This window comes from Leuciscus leuciscus (genome assembly GCF_965113295.1).
Source record: "Leuciscus leuciscus genome assembly, chromosome: 13".
Taxonomy (NCBI): Eukaryota; Metazoa; Chordata; class Actinopteri; order Cypriniformes; family Leuciscidae; genus Leuciscus; species Leuciscus leuciscus.
In genome coordinates, this window is record NC_138737.1 from 30,147,639 (window position 1) to 30,166,712 (window position 19,074).

Genomic DNA, 19,074 nt, shown 5'->3' on the forward strand with positions numbered 1-19,074 from the left:
TAATTGTGATATAGCAATAAATCACATGATTTCCATCTATATACATTGTGAGTTTTATGTAGTATCCAGTATTAAGACATGTATGATGAGTATGAAAAGGCACTTTATAGCAGGAATGAGCAGTTTGACGTGAATAAAGAGTCCCAGCACCTGCTTTTCAGTCAGTCATATTCACAGTCGAGCTCAGTGGCGGATTCATTTAGTTCTTCACGGCCGAGTGTGTGGAGTTAAACACACTCTGACACATGCATCAAACCTCCTAATGTAGGCTGATGTGTCGGACATGGACTATTTCCGCACAGATCCGATTTCCACCAAGGAAACAAGGCTCATAAAACGTTGAGCTAATTGTGGCTTTCCTCAATGACAAATTAGGCCGTTGTCATTTTGCTTTCATTCCAGTTCACATCTGTGCTTTTGTACGAAGAATGAATTTATGTGAATAAGGGAGGCAACATGTTTGTGGACCTGTGTACATTTTCAATTCTTGTACAGGTTTCCAATCTTTCACAACAATGTTTTTTTGATATGTCACTGACACAGACTTTTCTTGACAAGATTCAGACTCTATCTGTGGTGTTATTCTAGTTCATGAATGCAGATTTCAATAAATTATAATCTACAAGAGAATATAAGATATACATCTTAGAATATAAAAGATTATAATAAGAAGCTTCTTTGTCTAAATTTAAAATTCTCAGCCATTATCTAAAGATACTTCCTGGGATGCATTGCAAACAGTATTGAAGAAGTTCCTATGTACGCTGCACTTCTTGGCACTGCTTCCCCTTCACTATTCTTTGAAACCCATATATAAATAATCATAATTAAATATTTTAATTAATTAATAAACGAACTAATACATACATATATACAGTGGGGAGAACAAGTATTTGATACACTGCCGTTTTTACAGGTTTTCCTACTTACAAAGCATGTAGAGGTCTGTAATTTTTATCATAGATACACTTCAACTGTGAGAGACGGAATCCAGAAAATCACATTGTATGATTTTTAAATAATTAACTTGCATTTTATTGTATTACATAAGTATTTGATCACCTACCAACCAGTAAGAATTCCGGCTCTCACAGACCTGTTAATTTTTCTTTAAGAAGCCCTCCTGTTCTCCACTCATTACCTGTATTAACTGCACCTGTTTGAACTCGTTACCTGTATAAAAGACACCTGTCCACACACTCAATCAAACAGACTCCAACCTCTCCACAATGGCCAAGACCAGAGAGCTGTGTAAGGACATAAGGGATAAAATTGTAGACCTGCACAAGTCTGGGATGGGCTACAGGACAATAGGCAAGCAGCTTGATGAGAAGGCAACAACTGTTGGTGCAATTATTAGAAAATGGAAGAAGTTCAAGATGACGGTCAATCTCCCTCGGTCTGGGGCACCATGCAAGATCTCACCTCGTGGGGCATCAATGATCATGAGGAAGGTGGGGGATCAGCCCAGAACTACACAGCTGGACCTGGTCAATGACCTGAAGAGAACTGGGACCACAGTCTCGAAGAAAACCATTAGTAACACACTACGCGGTCATGGATTAAAATCCTACAGCATTGAAGATGGGTCGTGGCTGGGTCTTCCAGCATGACAATGACCCGAAACACACAGCCAGGGCAACTAAGGAGTGGCTCCTAAGAAGCATCTCAAGGTCCTAGAGTGGCCTAGCCAGTCTCCAGACCTGAACCCAATAGAAAATCTTTGGAGGGAGCTGAAAGTCCGTATTGCCCAGCGACAGCCCCGAAACCTGAAGGACCTGGAGAAGGTCTGTATGGAGGAGTGGGCCAAAATCCCTGCTGCAGTGTGTGCAAACCTGGTCAAGAACTACAGGAAACGTATGATCTCTGTAATTGCAAACAAAGGTTTCTGTACCAGATATGAAGTTCTGCTTTTCTGATGTATCAAATACTTATGTCATGCAATAAAATACAAATTAATTACTTAAAAATCATACAATGTGATTTTCTGGATTTTTGTTTTAGATTCCGTCACTCACAGTTGAAGAGTACCTATGATAAAAAATGATAGACTTCTACATGCTTTGTAAGTGGAAAACCTGCAAAATCGGCAGTGTATCAAATACTTGTTCTCCCCACTGTATGTATGTGTGTATATATATATATATATACAAATACATGTATTTACATATAACTGACTTTATTAGGGGCCAAGCACAGAATGTGCGTAGGCACCTATTGTATCTGTTGGCGTACCAAAAATAATTCTTCTTTTTCTTCCGACTGGGCTTCTATGGCAGCCCATAGAACCGCTTGCGGGAAAGTTGTGCAATTTGGCACACTGATAGAGGACAGTCTGAACAGTCACCATAGCAAATTTGGAGTCTCCAACTCATTCCCTCTAGCGCCACCAACTGTCCAAAGTTGCACTAATGTTTATGCTAATAACTTTTGAACCACAAGGGCTAGAAACAAAATTCATTTTTCCTCTGATTCCCTAGCTCAAGACGATTCGATTGCACCCTATGACGTCATTTTCCGTCATGGAAAGTTTTCCGGCATTTAGAATTTTCAAAAAAACACACTTTTTCGAACTCCTCCAAGGCCGTTGCTCCGATTTTTTGGGGGAATTCGTGTTGATTCATCAAACCGTTTTCGATAAACCAACGAACAAATTTTATTTGGGCCGCAAAATGTTCAGTTATGTCCAATTTTGTTCAAAACCTACTTTTGCGAACTAGTCCTAGGTTTTTCGCCAGATCGGAACCAAAACAGTCTAGGACATTTCTCTGGACTCTCTCGATCAATAGTTATCGAAAAAAAGTTTTAACTTTTGAACCACAAGGGCTAGAAACAAAATAATTTTTTTCTCTGATTCCCGCCATTTTGAATTCTCCGAAAAACATACTTTTTCAAACTCCTCCTAGGCGGTTGCTCCGATTTTCACGAAAATTCAACCAGATCATCTCCAGACCGTGCCAACAAAAAGTTATGGAATTCAAGTTGATTCGTCAAACCGTTTTCGATAAACCAACGAACAAATTTTATGTAACGCTTGCGAAAACAGACACAAGCCAGTATCTCTGCAACGCTTTATCGTATTCAGAAGAAACTTGGTACATATCATCACAAGCATGAGCTGAGGCTACATGCTGCGTTTCGGCGCAGCGCCACCTACTGGTCCGGAGATATGAAAAATGTATGTTTATGCTTATAACTTCTGTACGGTTTGTCCAAAAATCAAAAAAGTGGTCTCGTTAGATTCAGGGCGTCATGCTGAGTCGACTGATATCCAATTTTACCAGATCAGCCATTTTGGCTGTCGGCCATTTTGAATTTTGTGCTAAAATGCTGTATTTTAAGAACGCATTAACGGATTGTTACGGAACTTGGTATGGGTCATCAGCACGATGCCCTGAAGGAGCTTGAGAAGTTTTGAACCAGCGCCACCTAGTGGTCAAAAGTTATAACAAAATGTCCAAAAAGGCTAATAACTTTTGAATAAATCTGGCTATTAAAATGACAGAGAACATAGATACCAAGTTTTCCTTATTTGGCCGAACTTCCTGTCCGCCATCTTGATTTTCATTCAAAATCTACTTTTTTGAACTCCTCCTAGACCGTTTGTCCGATTTTCACCAAAATCGAATCGTATTTTCACCAAAATCGAATCGTATTATCTCCAGACCGTGCCGACTAAAAGTTATGGATTTCGTGTCGATAGACAAAACCGTTTTCGTATAGCGCAACAGCAAAGTTGAGGCATGATGCCAAAAGGACTATTCAGGCTTTATCTCTACAATGCTTGGACATATTGACACCAAACTTTGTATGTATCATCGTCACTTCACTCTGACCACATCACATCAGTTTTGTAACTGCTCCACCTATTGGTCGAAAGTGATAATCAATTAAATCATATTTTTAATTACTGTTTATATGATTTTTCAGTCATTTCTCCTAAAATCCTCTATAAATGTCTTTAATTGCTCATTGTTGCAGTTGGTCTGACACTTTCAGCACTGTTGGCATGTCTTTTCGTCTTATTCTGCTTGGCCCCGATAATTGCTGCTTGCAGCTATATTTTTATTATTGTATCAGACACAGACTTTCAATCTTAAACTATGAAAATCATTTTAAAAAATGAATAAGCCTATTATAGGTTTAAAACTATATGATGATCTAAAAAACTGCCTTGCATTTGTGGCATCATTTCCATCAACAATTTTACCATAACCTTTTTCAAAAGTTAGTGTACTTTTTACCAAGGTGCCAATATTCTAAATATGAATATACAATTCTAGCCATGACATTTTATTCCCCCAAAAAATCATATTGTCATTTCCATCACTGTCATTAACATAATTGTTATATATATTGTAAATAATATTGATGACTTTCAGACAGAATTCTCTCATCCGTGATTATTATGTATCAGTATCCACTGACATTGTTAGTGGACAAATGCAATAAACTAGTGAAGTGTGAAAAGTGTGTTTTCATTTTATAAAAGTCTACATAACCAAAAGTGCCCATAAGAAACCACAGCTTATGGTGGAATTGAGTCACTTTTTGACAGTCATCTCAATTGACTTGAATTGACCATATACATACTCCTGTCAATCACTTCATTCCTTTTCAGGCCAGTGGGTAAAAAAAAATCCTATCCTGACAGAGGTCTACCCATTAAAAATACAAGAAAGTATAAAATGATTGTTCACCACTGGGTGAAAAATCCTGTCCTGACAGCTCTACCCAGTATGAAAGTATAAAAATGATTGTCCGCCGACTGGAGGACATTTTGCCCATGGTCATACATCACATCTGCCACGTTATCTCTCAGTGTAGTGGATTAACCCGCTGGCTAACACCAATCCTCACCTTCGGGAATGGCATGAGATTTCCAAGAGGAGCGCTCGTCTAATTGGAGGATATGAAGGTCTCGACTCGCTCATTCTCTTGTCAGTGCTTTCTAACTGTATTCACACTAGACCAGAGAAATCAGGCTCTGACAGTCTGTTAGTAGGCCTATGTGACGCACTCACTGAGGAGATCTGAAGTTTCTAATGAGAGCCGTCCACTGCTGAAATGGAGGCATTATTCATGCAATCAGGAGAGACCCCGTCGAGCTTGTGTAATAGGATTAAAGCTGACATGGCTGTAGTTTTTAAGGCTTAGGGCAGGTGTTGATAAGCTCAGGAGTAATAACCACCTGCAGCTGTTCCACTCATTATAGTGTGTCCTGTAATGAGTCTGATAATGGCCATTAGAAGAGATGGTGTGGGTGTTAAATGAGTCACAACATAGATTCCTTTGAATGAGGGAAAGGGGTTGATGGTGAGTTTCTATGTTTCTAACATTGAGTTTTTGTGCGTCACTGTTAAAGAAATACTAGAATTGAAATGTTTTTAAACTCAGGATTTTATTAGCATTTAATACTACACCTCAAAAGCCTTACAACATGGGATCTAAACATCCCGTTCTTGAAACAAAAACGACATGTGTTTTACATTTTATTTCGAAGTACAGTTTCAGCTGTAGAAATGTGTGACACACAAAAAGAATAACAGAAGTGCTACTTCGATTAAAGGGATATTAAAACACCAGCAGGGGTATTCAAATCTCATAAACCTCATAAATGAATACAGAATGAGTAAAGCATTAATAATGCACATAATTATACCATATACTGTATGAATTTCAACACTCCGATTAGCACTCAACTACTTGTACATAATAAATATATAAACCATCAGATAATATAAAGCAGATGTCATAACAGGGATTGCGAAACATGGAAGGGTTTTTGTAACAAAGTCTTGTTGGTTTTATTTCCAAATTTTACATTAGTATTCATGTTTAAATATCTCACACAGTTTCAGTTTTACATACATTTTGCTTTCATTTTTCTACTCCTACAAATTCAATTTCCATGTCAACCATATTTACTACTCATGCAGTTTTTATGAGCTCAGAAACATTGGGGCAATGCAGAAAAGGTCAGATACATTGGGCAATGTGCTAATATGAAGTAATTTCCCGTTTAAATTTTTCACAGGTGTTTTTCATGGTTAAAGGAAATGTCAGGAAAATTAACGGAAAATGCCCTAGCAAAAAATGTCTACAGATATTTTCCTTCCAGTGCACATGAAATAATTGTACTTTTTTCTTGTATTATTTGTCAGACCACAGAACCATTAAAAATACTTGAATAAGTATATTATGAATACGTAAATATTGAATACGGTAATTGAAAACGGGGGAAAATGGTGATAGTTAGATTTAAATATACTTTCCCCCTTTTAAATGTAAATTTTAATCTAAAATCCTTATTTTAAATGAAAAAAAAAAAGATAATGGATGACTATCCACATGTAAAATAATTTATATACCATAAAAATATATTGTAATTTGAATGTCACTGTATTCAGTGGTTGTAGCTAACCTTTTTTAGAGTTGCACCCGAGGGTGCTGGAGGACCCTATGCGATCCAGCCTTCCCCCAAAACAGCCAGACAGGCTTTTGCTCCGGGTGGACATGAGAAGATCTATAAGGCGATTTCTCTGTGTCTCGAATCCATCTGGGAGGTTGGTGTCCTCCGCTGGTGCTGCTTCGTCCTCTCTGTCTCTGTCCCAGGACGTGGAAGCGGGGCTCTGCTCCAGCATGGTGTTGCTGTCTTCATAATCTAAGGCTCTGTCTTCTGTGGCCAGGGCCTCCTCAAACTGCTGCAACAAGCTCTGGTAAAGCAGCACAGAGTTAACTGAATTGAATATAATAGACTTTCCATTGAAATATTTTCTTCTCTTGAAATCTGTATAACTGCATAATAATTTTGTGCCCTTTAATATCATTTGCATGCTCAAGCTGATAATATACACTCTTAAAAAAATAAAGATTCCAAGTTTTTTTTTTTGCAGTGATCCCATATAACCATTATGGGTTCCTCAAAAACACTTTATTTTGATGGTCCACTTTAGACATTCTACTAAGTATAACTACATGTCAACTAACTCTCAGTAGAGTATTAGTAGACTGTCTGCTTAATATCTTCTAACACTTTATTGTAATGCTCCCCAACAGACATTCTACTGACTATAAGTAACTCTGAAACTACATGTCAACTTATTCTACTCACTCGAACCCTAACCACTAACCCTAACATAACGGTCTACACTAACAGTCTAATACTCTAATGAGAGTTAGTTGACATGTATGTCTAAAGTGGACCATCAAAATGTAGTATAACCCAGTTCATAAATAACCGTCTTTTTCGTTTCACTTTATTTTGATGGTCCCTTTAACACATTCTGTTGTCTATAAGTAACTTTGCTCCTACATGTCTACTAACTCTCCTTAGAGTATTAGTAGAGTATTAGTAGACTGGTAGGGTTTGGGTTAGTAGAATAAGTTGACATAGTTGCAAAGTTATATATAGTCAGTAGAATGTCTGTTGAAGGACCATCACAATAAAGAGTTAGCAGATATTAAGAAGACAGTCTACTAAAACTCTTATGAGAGTTAGTTAACATGTAGTTGCAAAGTTACTTATAGTCAACAGAATGTTCCAAAGGGACCATCAAAATAAAGTGTTACCGTTTTTTTTTTTCTTAGAACATTTTAATCATCTAAAGAGCCTTTTCCCCCCACTTTTAAAGAACCTTTTGTGCAATGGAAAGGTTCTGTGGATGTTAAAGGTTCTTCATGGAACCAAAGATACCAATAAAGAACCTTTATTTTTAAGAATGTAGTTTCTTGCCTGTTTAGCTCACAATAAATCTAATTTAATTCAAGGCCTTGATGAGTAAACAGATCCAAATGATCTGCTTTCACAGCAAGTTCTCTTGGTTTTTAAGAAAAGGGATTCAAAGCAGAATTACCTTCAGCTTGGCCATGTTGCTGGCAGAACTGTGTCTGCTCAATGTATGCGCTTGTACATCCATCTGGTGCCAAAGCAGGACCAATAGTCCCGTAAGAATGAGTTCTCTGATCATCTCTGGGTTCCTCTGGATGCTGTTTCTTGCCCTCTGAACTGGCCGTCTGCCTGCTTCACTCTTATATAGGGACAGTTGACTGTCAGGAGCTCATCCTTTGTAAACTGTGTAAAGTGCATTCCAACACCTCATCTCTGATAACGTTCCTGGACTAGATTTCCTTTTAAGTGGCTGTTTGGTGCAGTGTGAGGTGCCTTGCTGGAGAACTCCTGATCTGTGTTGGGACTGGTAACTCGGACACAAACAGTGACCTCAGGCATCATCGGGAATGCATCCGCTACACGAGTGTCTCACATGGTTCCGGCATCACCTCAGAACTGATACAAAAGTATACCATAGGGAGTTAAAGCAGATGATGGTCTATTTATAGCCCAATGATGTTGAGTGAGAAGAGGACTTTATGGAAAAGCAGTAAATAAAAATACACCTCTACTTTTACCCCTGTTGTGAAAGCTAAACTAAACTAGATTAATTTCTCTAAACTGGTTAATAGACACATTTTAATACAGTGATAGTTTCAGTGCCAAACAGGAAATTTGCAAAGCTGCAGTGTAAGACTTAATAATTTGTATATAATTGAATAATTTGTTGCAGAATTAATATAATGGTTATGAGATTATATTGGAGTGGCTGATTAGGGAGACGGAGGCTACTTGTCAAATATTTTACTTAAGGGAAAATTTGGATGAGGTCAATGTACTTTGAGGGCTTGACAACAAAAAATGGTTAACTGTGACAGGCAATACCCTGAAATGTGTAATATAATATAATATAATATAATATAATATAATATAATATAATATAATATAATATAATATAATATAATATAATATAATATAATATAATATAGAACACATTAATAATATCTAAAGTATTTCAAATGTCTGTATTTCAAATGTATTAAACAATAAAACAATTTTGAAACAAAATAATTCAGGAAAAAAAAGAAAACATGTGATGAACAAGAAAATATCAACCCGTTTTGGCCAACAGAAATTTTAATTAATTATTTTTATATGTGACAACTTGTCCCGACTTGGAAATTTTGGTTTGGAGGACAACCTTATAGTTAAATAATTCAGTTTTTCATAATTAGTTGCATATTTAAACAGTTTTTTTTTATGTGAATAAAAATTATTAATGCCTTAAAATAGCTTGAATATAACTCCACACCCTTGCTTCATTTCGCCTTTGTCACCTTTGGCTTTTGGCTTGCTTAGTTGGGGACATTTCATTTAATATTCCACAATATTATTGATCTGCCTGCACGGACTTCATTAAATGAGAACTGAACTGAGATGAAATATGACAGAGCGGCTATATATAAATGTTACTAAATTAGTAACTTTTTTACAACAAAAATGAACCATCACTGAACTTACTTAAGCTGGACTGTGATGCTATTTTCTTCTGGAAACAAACTTTGTTGCATTATTTTCCTGTTATCTCTTTAAAGTTGCTTTGAAACAATCTGTATTGTAAAAAGCGCTATATAAATAAAGGCTACTTGACTTGACTTGACTTGACTATACGTGGAGCCATGTATATGCAAATTAGTCCAGCCTCCACTCAACCACTCAAGCTCAGAATACCTAATCCACTCGGTCAACTTTACTGTAGTAAACGCTGCACAATGGCAAGTGGAAGAGTGAATTATTCAGGCTCATCTACAAGTGGATGTATCAGAATAGTAATCCGTTTTATGTATAGCTCTCTAGTCTACAACATCGAACACATTTTGAGGGTAATTAATATGATTAGCCATTTGCATGACTACGTTATTAAACAGCTAATAATGTGTTGCTAATGTTACACAACCCACAGGGTTGATTTTCACCACAGGGGGTCTTTAACAACTTCAACTGCAAGACTCTTTGTTCTCAATTTCACCGCCAAACCTTGTGACAACATAGGCCTAAATGATAGTAGTCAGGATTATGACCTTGAGTAATGTGAGGTGATGTCGCTCTCCATGGTGCTGAAACCGGTTGCGTTGATAATGATGGCCTGAGGGTGGACTCCATGGACAGTTTGATCACTGTATTGTTGTTGTTGTTGTCAGGCAAATAGTGCAAGAACAGTATCACTCCCTTTAAACTATAGCACTTGTAAATAACTATATCTCAAGTGACCTTGAGCTTGGGAAAAGTGCTTTATAAATAAAATGTATTAGTTAGCCTATTAAAGAAAGCAGACTAGAGTTCAATATAACCTCATCATATTATGATTTAAATCTTGATTATGTATTGTGAAAACTCTTTCTACAATTATATGCATGGGTTCTTAAATTAAAGAAAAAAAAATAAATTGAATAAGAATGAAAGATGTCCAAAACCAAGGCATGTGTAAACATTTATTGTATATTAAAGAGGGCATGTACAACTGATTTGACTGACAATTAAATTAAAGATGCATATAAATATATAACTCCACTTTTTAAATAATTTAATAAATAAATATGCATAGTTAAGAACATTTTTGGAGTCTGTTACAGATAATAACATTATAAAAATATTTTGTCAGGTAACCTAAAACGTGCTTCAAATGGTAACATCTAAATTTAAGTTTTTTTGTTCAAGTCAACATTATTATTCATTATGACTGAATCAACCTGAATGCACTAGGTTACACCCAAAAAAAAAAAAAAGTCATTGTAAGGTCAGATCAAGTAAGTAACAACTGCACAGTTTCAATGTTTACAGTGTAGAAGCTGCTAATCATTAAGACTTCACTTCTTCTTAGGACCTGAAAATAGAGAAAAATAGAGAAAAGTGTAAGTTAGAGAACCATCAACCACCATTATATTGAGTCTGTATTTTAAGGGGTCGAGAAAATGCACGTATTTGTCCAAAAACTGTTCATTCATTTTTATTCAACGTATTCTATGTTCCTATTAACTGTAGCTGTAGCTGTGCGATATAGAAATGAAGTCGTTACCTGACCGCCGGGCAGTGTTACATCCCAGGGACGACATGGAACCGATTCTGTCTAATCTGCTCCCGAAACACCCAGAGGATCTCTTGGAGTCCAGTCGGACTGTCCTCAAGTCCCGAGCAGACAGATAGTCTCTCATGTCAGTCTTGGGATAAGGTTTAACGATGGTTTCTTCTCGTGCTGCTTCTTCTTCCACCTTCGCCAGTATTTGGTCTTGAGAAGACGCAGGAATGAACTCTTCCAGTCTCTGTAGAAGAAGCTGAAAGCATGGCTCATTAGTCACTGTTAGTGCAGGCATTGTTAAGCAAGTTTTCTCCCCCTCTCTCTCTCTTATTCCTGATTTTGTTCTTACCTTTAATACATCCATGTCCTCTGTGGTTAAGGCTGAGTTTTGTAGCGGGAATGCACCCGTGAGCTGAACGCTGAAGAGTAAGATAAGGCAGACTAGAGGAATATCAAGCGATTTCATGTTTCCTGACTTTTTTTGCTGTTCGTCTTCTTCTTCTTGCTGTGTCGTTGTCTGTATACTCTCAGTTGAGCCTCAAGCTCTTTTATACCTAAAAGTTTGACATGCCAGTAATGTGAAGAATGGCTGGTGCATTCCAACACCTCAGTCTGATAAAGGCTGCTGTCGGAAATGACTCCTTTAAAGCTAATAGATGAGTCCAGTGACGGAAACTCCTAAATGATTACATTGTACTCTCTTCCCTGAAATCATTCACATCAAGTGTCTTGCATTGCACATTACAGTAGGCTACTAGGTTTTATGATAACACTTTATCTAACTTAATAGGCTAATTAGTCTGTCAGTAACAAACACTGTAGGCCTATGCTAAAGTGAGCAGTTTAGGCTGAAAATATATTAATTGAAGTTGCAACTAATAAATTGTGAACATAAACCAACAACTCTCTTACAAATCAATTATGATCTCAATCAAAGTTTCGTGATATGCTCGCGGTCCACTGAAGCCCAATTTATACTTCTGCGTCGAACTCATGGCGTAGCTACGTCGTAGGCTGTGTGTAGCACGCATAGCATACGGCGTACCCTGATGTGCACCTCTCCAAAAATGTAACAACGCATCAATTCTACGTGGACCACAAGCGCTGTGTTTGGTCTGCTAGAACCCCTTCCTCGGGTTTTACACGCTAAGCATGTGTAATTGCACGTCAATGCGGACAACAATATAGAAGTATAAACGAAAACCAAAGCGTAGCCTACAGCGTAGAAGCTCCGGCATAGGTCCGACACAGAAGTATAAATCAGCCTTGAGGATGTGAGGATGGAGCTCGTGCTTTTTTAATCGAACGTTTTTGTCTATGAATCAAATCGTACGATTTCATATGAAATTGGCAGATAAAATTTTTTTTTCTCATGAGATCATGAGAACTTTTAATGAACTTTTTAAATGGATACTTGTCTTGTCTAATAGAAAGATCTAATTAGACATTTGTTGGGGATATCAGAGTAGGGGAGGAAAGCATTTAAATAATGGTTATAAAAGACAGCTATTATGGGTGTAATGTGTGTAATGTGTGTTATCTAAGGGATAATGTACATCCAAGCGGTTGTTATCTCAGAATAAATGGAGGGGTCTTGCATCAGCCTGAAGGGGGTTTATTCTGAGATAATAACCGGCTGGATGTGCATTATCCCGCTTATTACACGGCTACTTGCTACATAAGTAAAGTTCAAACTATTTAGATGGACAAGGGATATTGGGGAAATTTTGGGGATATTTAATTTAATTTTATTTTATTTTATCAATCAATCAATTCCTCTTGAAACAAACTTTGTTGTATTATTTTAATTTAATACTGTGAAGCTGCTTTGATACAATCTGTATTGTGAAAAGCGCTATACAAATATACTTGACTTGACTTGACTTGACAAGGGATATGGTAGTAATACCACTTATTACACAGAATTTCGCCACATAAATAATTATTGAGATAAGAGATATTGATCTGAGATTAAACCACTTTAAAATCGTACCTGTTTGTTATTCTATAATCCAACCGTGTACAAAAAATAGTCACAAAATGGCAGCAGCCAAAAACAAGAGAGAGCGAGTCAACGATGCTGGATGGCATAATTAAATAACTTTATACAAAACATTGATTCGACTGAGTTTTAATATTTTATTAGCTAACCAAAAGCAAAACTTCCATGAAAAAAAAAAACGTTTCTAGCAAGCTGCTGACTTCAGTAACCCGGATGACCCTGTGTTATCTGTTTTCAGTGTTTGTTATCGAGGAATAACATTCCACCGGATGTTTCAATCAGAATCAAGCATTCCACAGAGCCGTGTAATAAAACAAGTTATAAAAGCCATCATTAAGTCAGTAATAAAATATGTTTGTCAGATTTGTACAAACATATAGTAATGATATATGTATGCTTATGTACTGTATAGGCATATACAGGGTTTGGACAATGAAACTGAAACACCTGGTTTTAGACCACAATAATTCTTTAGTATGGTGAGTGCAGCCTTTTGTGGCCAAAACAGCATCAATTCATCTTGGGGACGACTGATACAAGTCCTTCACAGTGACCAGAGGGATTCTGAGCCATTCCTCTTCCAGAACATTGTCCGGGTCACTATGTGATGCTGGTGGAGGAAATGTTTTCCTCCAAAATATCCCAAAGTGGCTCAAAAAAATTTAGATCTGGTTCTGTGTAAGCCATGGGAGATGTTCAACTTCACTTTCATGTTCATCAAAGCTTTAAGTCTTGCTGTGTATTGGCGCATTATCATGCTTATATATTGTACCCCATTCAGGGTACAATGTTTGAACAATAGGTGCACATGATCCTCTAGAAAGGATTGGTAGTCATGGGTAGTGATGTGTCCATCAAGCACAGAATACCATGATATTGCAGCCCAATATCACTGATCAATCCTGTGCTTCACTCTGGACTCATCAGAGAACAATTTCTGTTTCACAATGTCCACAGCCCAAAATTTGCACTTCTGGCTCCATTGAAACTAACATTTGGCTGAGTGACCAAAGGTTTGTCTATAGCAGCCCGACCGCGAACATTGACTCTGTGGAGCTCCTGACGAACCGTTTTGGTGGAAATAGGAGAGTCAAGGTGTGCATTTAATTCTGCGGTGAGTTGGGCCACTTTGGTTTTATGTTTTTTGGACACAATCCGGGTTAGACTAGAACATCTCTTTCAGACAGCTTCCTTTTACGTCAACAGATGTGGTTGTGGTTCATCCTACATGGAGGTATGCCGACATACCCTGCATACCGTGGCACTCAATACACCACAAAGACTTGCTGTCCTGGTCAAAGATGAGCCAGCGAGACACGCACCAAACATTTGTCCTCTTTTGAACTGAAATGTCTTGCATAATGTTGTGTGGATTGCAATATTTTATGTACAGCTGTGCTATTGCTCTGCTAAATTAACCTTCACATTAAATTAACCTAGATAGTCTTCCTAGCCTATTAGATAAGCAGACACACTCTGTCAGTTTAAATCTAGACTAAAAACATCTCTTTAACCTGGCATACACATAGAACATTATCAATTTCTATTATTCAAATCAGTTAAATGATTGTTAGGCTGCATAAACTAGGTCAGCCGGAACCGGGAACACTTCCCATAATGTACTTGTTACGTCGTAAGAAGAATGGCTTATACGCTAATATTAGTCTGTCTGTCTCATCCTTATATCTTGAGGTCACCATAGTCAGCGAGATCTGGTCCGTATCCAGATCAGATGGTGGACTCGCACCTAGACACGACCACAACACAGCTCTGAATGTCAGCAGAGACTGTGACTACTAGACAATCCCCTGTGAAGGCCTTGTTGGCACAGATCCACAGCAGAGACCAAAAGAACCAGACAGGTCCTTCACACAGACCCTATGGTCAGCTTCAGCTCAGCGTGATGAATCATAATGACACCATGTTCGTTCGTGAGCCAAAGGAGAACTGAACTCTGTCACCTGATGGAGTTTGGGTTCCTCGCCACTGTCGCCTCTGGCTTGCTCAGTTGGGGAAACTTAATATTCAACAATATTATTGATCTGACATAATTATATGAGAACTGAATTGAGCTGGACGATTACTGCTTTATTAAATCAGTTAATTTAATAAATTGATGATCGTTACAACGGATGCTGAACAACAGCCAAAATGCATAATTTTTCCTTTTTATCACTGTAAAGCTGCTTTGAAACATTCTGTATTGTATAAATAAAGGTGACTTGACTTGAAGATTTTTCATCAGGCCGCACATATAAAGGTGTGAAACCTCCAAGCCAGTTTCAGTTTCATTGTCCAACCCTTGTATATCTCATATCAGTGCTGTTTGAAAGGTCTCAGCCTTCACTCCCAAATGGTTCATTTCATTTGAGGTTTATAAAGGAAAACAGATCGACAGAAACATGGTTAGGTTTATTACTTAATATAAATGAATGAATGAATGAATGAATGAATGAATGAATGAATGAATGAATGAATGAATGAATGAAGCTTGCATTGGTTGTGGGAATTACCAATAACCAATTACCAGTTACAGAGTATTTAAAGGTTGGTTCTCTCAGGGAAACATTTCAGTTTGTGCTCAAATAGTCTGTTTCAATCAAGTTTTCAATTGAGGACTTTCACAACAGTCACGTAAAACAGCCCATATGCTTTAACACTTAAAATATAATCATAAAATAAAATAAAATAAAATAATGATAAAGTCATTTAATTGCAAAAGAAGATTACATTTTATAAATGCTTCGTATTTTAGTCAGTAGCAAATTATGTATTAGCTAGGCTAATCTACTTTTTTTGTATATAGCTAGAATTTTGTTTGTCTATCTGGGCTTGTTGCGGTCACGCATAAATGCAATAGATAAGATCTCACTATATATTTTTATTTAATTGATTATGTCAATAAATTAACCAAGTGATCACAGTAAAGTGGACTATAGTTCCAGCATACACTGTAAAAAGGTTTATCATGTAACTCAAATGTTTTAGTCATGCAAGCTCTAAATAAAAAATCGACTGATTACATTAGATAAAGTAGAAACTGAACCTTTTAGTCACATTTGCACTTTTGAATCACTGGTTGTGGTTTGTTATGAAAATCAATAGTAAAAAAATGAAACTCTTAAAACACCTTTCTGGGAGAGAGAAAAAGCTCTTTAAGATTAGTTTTTGATCTCTGTCTCTTTTTTTCGTTTTCTTTTAACTAAGTATCTAAGACATGAATATACGCAGTAGCCTAATAAGTTCATTGTCAACTTTACTCAGTTTCAGACCACACTGACACACATGTTATGCAAAATATTTATTTTGCAGCAATATACATTATCTATTCGACTGTATTTAGAGAGGACACAAATAATAATAAATAAATAAATAAATAAATAAATAAACAGATGCAACAGTACAAATCAGCAGTCATGGAATCTTCAAATACAAACTATTTACAAGTCTAAATCTTTAATAAATAATGAACAACACATACAGCATCACTTGAACACAAATCTACGGTAAACTTGCAGTCAACACTTCTTTTTTTTTCAATAGAAGATATGCCTGCCCAGGTGTGTCAAGTATTTCAAGTCCCAACCTGCAAGAAGTGACATGACATGAAGTAGTAAGACATGACTTAGTTTATTTCTAATACGCGTTTGAACAATTTCCAATGTTTAAATCTCGTCAAGATGAGCAAACATCTCCTAAAATACCTTTGCTTAACACCCGAGCCCGCTAAACGACCCGATTCTTTCGAGTCTGACCCCAAAGCAGCTCCTCAGTCCGCCTTTCTTGAATCGAGTCCACGAGCGCTTGGAAGTGGACAGTAAGTCACCCAGGAGACGCTCGATAGCTCTGTCTTTTCCCGCCAGCGCGGAGTTGCGCGCGTCTGATTCCCACAGTTGCTCCGCGCGCTCATCCAGTGCGCTCTTCTCCTCTCTCGCATCTTTCTGCTCCATCGTCGACTCATCAGACTCCACAAACGGCGTGTTGACTTCTTCATCATCTAACAACTGCTTAAGACTCTGCTGTAAAAATGTATATGATTAGTCAGGGTCTAATAATAAACGTTTAAGAGTAGTGAGCTAAGACTGAAAAACTCACCTGTAAACTGGAAACTGGTTTGGCACCAACCAAGTTTAAAAGTAGAAGTGAAGACAAGCAGAAAATAGAGATGTTGGCGATCATTGTTGTATTGTGGAGAGCAGCTCAGTATCTGTGCGCGGCTCTGTTAAGTCTTCGCTCGTACCCAAGCACCGTGTCCAGGTGCGCTCTTTTATTTCGCTGGTTTCGTCACGGTCACCCAGGAAAATCCAGCAGACCGTACGGGGAGGGCTCTTCATTTTCATCAAGATCCCACCTTGTTCATCACCGATCATTAAAGTGGTGACGTGTGCCGGAGCCTCCTTCAAATTGCACTGTATGTCAAGCGCAGAACATCACCTCGTGTCTTCTTGTAAAGGAGGTACACTCTAATATAGCCTAATAGCCTATGCGCTTAAAAAAAAAAAATATATATATATATATATTTTTTTTTTACAGTTATGCCATAGAACAGCACTTAAAATAACCAGTTTTCTTACATTTTGGTAATCTAACGATTCTTTTTTTCTATTTGTGCTCTGAAAAGGTTAGATGTTCTTCATGGAACCATTGATGCCAGTAAAGAACTTTTATTTTACCACACAAAAAGGTTCAGTGGGATTTTATATAGAAGCCAAGAGTTATTGACTCAATTTAAAAAAAACAATTTTTATGCCAAAACAGTTCAATCACTCTTAAAATAAGGCTTCCGAAAGGGGGTTTTCACAGCGATGACATGGAAGAACTATTTTCGGGTCCCCAAAGAACCATTCAGTGCACTCTCAGGAAAAAAAAGGTACAAAGGTACACAGCTGTCACCTTTTCAAAAGGTACACCTTTGTACCTAAAGAGTGCATATAAGTCCCTCAAAGGTACATATTGGTACCAAACGTGTTAGTACCTAAATGGTACATATTAGAAAACCTTTGAAGGGTACTGTCCCAGCAGTATACAGCTTTTGTACCTTTTTTTCTGAGAGTGTGAAGAGTACTTTTTTTCTACTATACAGAACCTTTTGAGCTTTTTCATGAAACCGTTGATGCCCATAAGGAAACTTTATTTTCAATAGTGTACCCATCTCAGTGTTATTATCCAATGTTTTTATCCTTTTTATCCAATACTTTGTGCATTTAGTTAAAGACTGTACACAAATTGCCAGTGCAAGAAATAAGTAAGGGCATATTCTATCTAGAAGCAAAAAATAAAAATGGTAATGTAAAATAAAAATGGTAATGTAATTTTTAAATCAACTTATGATGGCAGTGCCATCTTTGATTTTTAACGGGAATGAAAGCGAGGCTGTGAGGGATGGACACACATTTCTTCAGTGAGTTGTATTGTTAGTCAATGTGTTTTTGGATTGCTCTGTAAACACTGCAAAAATATCACTCAAATTTAAAAAGCCTTTTTTTTTTTTTTTTTTTGATTTACGCAATTGAATTAATAGTAAAATTTCATCAAATTGAATTGAATAATCCTTACGTATTTTAATTGAATAATTGAACAATCCTTATCAATTATTAGCATTATTCCATTCAATTTGATGTGTCTGTCCAAGAAATTTCAGTAGACAAAAATACCCCAGATACTATAAAAGTATACTATAAAACTATAAGTGATCTTGGAGCTTTATACAGCTTTTTACAGCAGATACCATTGAAAACACGGTAGGTCTATCCTTCACAGCCTTGCTTTCATACCTGTCATGGCGCTGCTCTGAATAAGGTCTATATAACTGTAGAAATGTTTTCGAAAAGCTTCAAGCAATAGAAAGGAACACACAATAGAAGTCTTCAGCTGAATTTTCCCATGTGCGTGGATTTGTGACCACCTTTATTTGGTAGATGTTTGAATCACATTGAAATAAACATAACTCCAACCACTAAAATAATTAATACACAATAGAAAGCAATTTTTCAACACTAGCTGAAATATATAATTTTTCAATCAATGTTACTTTCTCCTATTCCTTGTAGAGACAACTTTAAGTAAACCGTTTGGAGGTTTATTTTCATCAAAACTTTGCAGTGCTATCAAAACATTGCTCTGTGTATTTGGGTCTGGCATAGCAACATTGTCTCAGCCAATGGC

General features: G+C 37.0%; 3 protein-coding genes across 3 annotated transcripts; all 3 read right to left on the reverse strand.

The window, feature by feature from the left end:
* Window positions 1-5,382: 5,382 nt before the first annotated feature.
* nppa (natriuretic peptide A) lies at window positions 5,383-8,017 on the reverse strand. The gene is made up of 2 exons (XM_082187637.1): window positions 7,857-8,017; window positions 5,383-6,716 (listed from the first exon to the last, which is right to left on the reverse strand). The coding sequence occupies exons 1-2, from the start codon at window positions 7,968-7,970 to the stop codon at window positions 6,420-6,422; spliced, it is 411 nt and encodes a 136-aa protein (XP_082043763.1). The 5' UTR covers window positions 7,971-8,017; the 3' UTR covers window positions 5,383-6,419.
* A 2,292-nt stretch (window positions 8,018-10,309) lies between these two features.
* Window positions 10,310-11,451, reverse strand: nppb (natriuretic peptide B). Its single transcript, XM_082189207.1, has 3 exons — window positions 11,257-11,451; window positions 10,908-11,163; window positions 10,310-10,715 (listed from the first exon to the last, which is right to left on the reverse strand). The coding sequence occupies exons 1-3, from the start codon at window positions 11,371-11,373 to the stop codon at window positions 10,699-10,701; spliced, it is 390 nt and encodes a 129-aa protein (XP_082045333.1). The 5' UTR covers window positions 11,374-11,451; the 3' UTR covers window positions 10,310-10,698.
* A 4,773-nt stretch (window positions 11,452-16,224) lies between these two features.
* nppal (natriuretic peptide A-like) lies at window positions 16,225-17,217 on the reverse strand. Its single transcript, XM_082187358.1, has 2 exons — window positions 17,005-17,217; window positions 16,225-16,928 (listed from the first exon to the last, which is right to left on the reverse strand). The coding sequence occupies exons 1-2, from the start codon at window positions 17,086-17,088 to the stop codon at window positions 16,620-16,622; spliced, it is 393 nt and encodes a 130-aa protein (XP_082043484.1). The 5' UTR covers window positions 17,089-17,217; the 3' UTR covers window positions 16,225-16,619.
* Between the last annotated feature and the right edge of the window lie 1,857 nt (window positions 17,218-19,074).